This window comes from Rhagoletis zephyria, unplaced genomic scaffold (assembly GCF_001687245.7).
Source record: "Rhagoletis zephyria isolate East Lansing unplaced genomic scaffold, Rhagoletis_zephyria_1.1 Rzeph_scaffold_29806, whole genome shotgun sequence".
Taxonomy (NCBI): domain Eukaryota; kingdom Metazoa; phylum Arthropoda; class Insecta; order Diptera; family Tephritidae; genus Rhagoletis; species Rhagoletis zephyria.
This window is the reverse complement of record NW_016186863.1, coordinates 1-4,127: the sequence shown is the minus strand read 5'-3', so window position 1 is coordinate 4,127 and position 4,127 is coordinate 1. Positions and strand designations below refer to the sequence as shown.

At 50.9% G+C, this 4,127-nt stretch overlaps 1 protein-coding gene across 1 annotated transcript; it reads left to right on the top strand.

The window, feature by feature from the left end:
- Positions 1 to 218: 218 nt before the first annotated feature.
- LOC108382969 (transient receptor potential-gamma protein-like) lies at positions 219 to 4,108 on the top strand (the record flags this gene model as incomplete). Its single annotated transcript, XM_017639338.1, has 14 exons — positions 219 to 565; positions 630 to 864; positions 921 to 937; positions 1,194 to 1,299; positions 1,590 to 1,650; positions 1,758 to 1,825; positions 2,057 to 2,224; positions 2,364 to 2,462; positions 2,527 to 2,761; positions 3,056 to 3,134; positions 3,344 to 3,393; positions 3,470 to 3,557; positions 3,621 to 3,938; positions 4,082 to 4,108. Coding segments are annotated over exons 1-14 (1,898 nt in total), but the record flags the coding sequence as incomplete, so codon positions are not given.
- Between the last annotated feature and the right edge of the window lie 19 nt (positions 4,109 to 4,127).

Below are 4,127 nucleotides of genomic sequence, written 5' to 3'. Positions count from 1 at the left end.
TCGACGAGCTGACCGGCGCTGGCGTGACCACTCTCTTAGGCAGCATGGCCGCCACCGGTCTTAGCAGCAACCTTCGCAGTCAGCAGCAGCAGCAGCAGCAGGGCAGCAGCTCTCTGTGCGACTCTACGGGCACTACCCTGGAGCGGACATCACAGCACCACCACCACCACCACCACCGAAGCCATCATCATCCTCGGCCACTGCACGGGCGGCCCTCGATGCTCACCCGAGAGGACAGCCACAACACCAATAGCTCGGCGAAGGAGGACGACGGCGAGGAAGAAGAGGAGGAGGACAACGATGATGATGAGGAGGAGGAAGATTTAGATGATGAACTGGCGGAGGAGCTAAGGAAGAGCTTCAGTCGCAAGCTCAAGAAGAAGACGGAGAATGAAAACATGAGCGAGGGAAAAGGCGGAGGTCGAGGAGATAGCCAGCGGAGCACTGGACAGCTTCAGCAGCAACAGCAACAACAAGGAGCCTTCAATCAGTTCAAGCCGCTGACACTGACTGAAAAGCGCTTCCTCCTCGCCGTGGTCCGAGGCGATCAGCCCGCAGTGAGGCGGTGAGTTTTGTAACCAAAGGTTTTTGGATTTGAAACCCCTTAAATCCCTCCTCCTTTCCAACAGCCTAATTCACGAATCACGCCCCCAAGAGCTGAACATCAACTGCTGCGACCCTCTGGGCCGAAGTGGCCTGCTGATGGCCATCGACAATGAGAACCTGGAGATGATTGAGCTGCTGATTGACGCCGGCGTCGAGATGAAGGACGCACTGCTGCACGCCATCAATGAGGAGTTCGTGGAGGCGGTGGAGCTGCTGCTCGACCAGGAGAGCGTCACACATACGCCAGGGACGCCTCATGTAAGTGAACTTAACTTCAAAGTTTTTATAATTAACAAAACACCTCTTTTTGGCAGTCGTGGGAGAGCACCGAGTGCGAGACCTTCACCAGCGACATTACGCCGCTGGTGCTGGCCGCCCACCGCAACAACTACGAGATCATCAAGATACTACTCGATCGCAACATTTCCCCGGTACGTCTTTTTCCGCTTTATCTTTTGATTGACCTCTAGGTGGTTAGAGCGAGAAATTAATTAGTCAGCGAGAAAGGAGTTCAGTTCAATTGACNGAACTTAACTTCAAAGTTTTTATAATTAACAAAACACCTCTTTTTGGCAGTCGTGGGAGAGCACCGAGTGCGAGACCTTCACCAGCGACATTACGCCGCTGGTGCTGGCCGCCCACCGCAACAACTACGAGATCATCAAGATACTACTCGATCGCAACATTTCCCCGGTACGTCTTTTTCCGCTTTATCTTTTGATTGACCTCTAGGTGGTTAGAGCGAGAAATTAATTAGTCAGCGAGAAAGGAGTTCAGTTCAATTGACAAAGCTAATGCTCTCTCTCTCTCTCTCTCTCGGTTTCGCCCAATCAAAATCTAATTAGAGCAATCTTTTTCTCTCTGATCCCTGTGATTCTGATTAATCCCCGTTGTATTGCCTTTGCCTTTTCTCTTTTAATTTCCCTCTAATGTCTAATTCCTCTCGGAACACATGCACACAATTTTCTTCCCTTTTTCTGCAGATTCCCGCTCCACATGACGCCCGCTGCGGCTGCAAGGAGTGCCTCGCTGCCAGCAAAGAAGGTTTGTCTTGCTGTTCTGCATTCCTCTCCTCCTCTTTTTACATTATTTGTACTTTATTGGCATTTTTCCCCAATCATTTTATTCTCTCATCGATACGCCGAACTCAGACTGCCTGCGCTACTCTCGCTCGCGCATCAACGCCTACAAGGCGCTCTCCTCGCCCTCGCTCATTGCCGTAAGTATTCAAACTGTTGTGCTTTTAATTACAATTTTTAATTTATTTTTCTCTAAAATACAGCTCTCCAGCAAGGACCCCATTCTGACGGCCTTTGAGCTGGCCTGGCAGCTGCGCCGCCTTTCAGTCCTCGAGCCGGAGTTCAAGAATGAGTACCTCGCCCTGCGAAAGCAGTGTCAGATGTTCGCCACCACACTGCTCGACCACACGCGCACCTCGGANTCAACACAGCTCTCCAGCAAGGACCCCATTCTGACGGCCTTTGAGCTGGCCTGGCAGCTGCGCCGCCTTTCAGTCCTCGAGCCGGAGTTCAAGAATGAGTACCTCGCCCTGCGAAAGCAGTGTCAGATGTTCGCCACCACACTGCTCGACCACACGCGCACCTCGGAGGAGCTGGAAGTGAGTGAGAGAACTCTTTGAGCAAGTTCTCTTTCTATTCGAAGGGAAATTCTGCTGATCACTGCGAAATTCTCTTCCTATTCAATCACTTTCCACTTTCACACTTTCAATCTTTCACCTCTTTTCTTCCCCTCTTTAGCTACTGCTCAACTACGACCCGAATGGCGACCCGCTGGAGAATCACGACAGAATGCAATTGTCCCGCCTGAAGCTGGCAATTAGCGTTCGCCAGAAGATGGTGAGTTCGGTGGTGGTGGGCGGCTGATGTTTACGTAATTTCCCTTTATTTCCTCCCTCTTTAGTTCTGCGCCCACGCCAACGTTCAGCAGCTGCTCGCCAGTATCTGGTACAAGAGCGTGCCCGGCTTTCGCCGGCGGAACATCGTCGCGCAGACGCTGCAGCTGATCGGCATCGGGGCGCTCTTTCCGCTGCTCGCCCTCGCCTACATCCTCGCCCCCCGCTCCGCCCTGGGCCGCTTCACCAAGAAGCCCTTCATCAAGTTCATCTGCCACTCCGCCAGCTACGTCTCATTTCTCGGTAAGTCGTCGAGTAGAGTGTCATCTTCGGTGCTTTAGCTCTTGTTTTAGTCAGTGTCAGTGCACTTAAAAAACACACAACTAAAACTTGAAACCAGTGCTGAGAGTGTGTTTATGTCGGGGTTGCATAACAGTGCATGCCAAATGCTCTTGCACAGCGGGGAACTCACAGCTTTGGATATTTGATCGGTTTTGTGCTGTGTGTGTGTGTGTTTACACTGCAGCTGTCGTCTCCTCTTCTCATTTTCTTAATTTTCATTCATTCTCCTTTTTCCCCTTTAATTGCCCCCATCAGTTCTTCTGATGCTCGCCTCGCAGCGGATTGAGAACAACCCCTTCTTCGGAAGTGGCTTTCTCTTTAATGTCTCCTCAACGTCTTCCACCACCACCACCACCACCACCACAATGCCATCATCCTCATCCTCATCAATGCCATCACCGTCTTCCAGCAGCAGCACCACCATCGGCGGTGCGAATCTCTCCAAAAGGTTTGTGTGATTTAGTGTTTACACAAATGTGATTAGCCGAGGGGAAACAAATCTCCCCTTTTTCCTTTCTGATTGATCAATTTTCTTTTTTGCAGAGGAGCACTGCCGTCGTATATTGAACTCGCCATCATCGCCTGGGTCTTGGGTAATAGCCAATCGAGGCGAGCAATTAACTCAATCATTGAGCTAACAGCTTTCTTCTTTTTTTCTTTTTTCTACAGGCCTAATCTGGAGTGAAATCAAGCAACTGTGGGATCTGGGCATCAACGAGTACATGAGCGACATGTGGAACATTCTCGACTTTATCAAGTAAAGGAAAAGAAAATACTTTTACCAATCACCGTCTTTTAATCATTTCCTCTCTTTCCCTAGCAACTCACTGTACGTGGCGACGATCACCCTGCGCGTCATCGCCTACTACCAAACGCAGCGGGAGATCCAGTTTGGGACCATCATGTACGACAAGCGGCAGATGTGGGACGACTTCGACCCGATCCTCCTCTCGGAGGGCCTCTTCGCCACCGCCAACATCTTCAGCTCGCTGAAGTTGGTGTACATGTTCTCGGTCAATCCCTACCTGGGGCCGCTGCAGATCAGCCTGGGGCGGATGGTGATAGACATTCTCAAGTTCTTCTGCATCTACCTCCTGGTGCTCTTTCCCTTTGCCTGCGGCATGAACCAGCTGCTCTGGTGAGCATTTTAAGGTCGTGGGTTTACATGGTCTTAATTTTTTTTCCCAAAACTCCCAGGTACTACGCCGAGATGGAGAAGCAGACGTGNGTGGTGTGTGTGTTTACATGGTTTTAATTTTCTCCTTCCTCCAAAACACACAGGTACTACGCCGAGATGGAGAAGCAGACGTGCATGGCGCAGCCGATG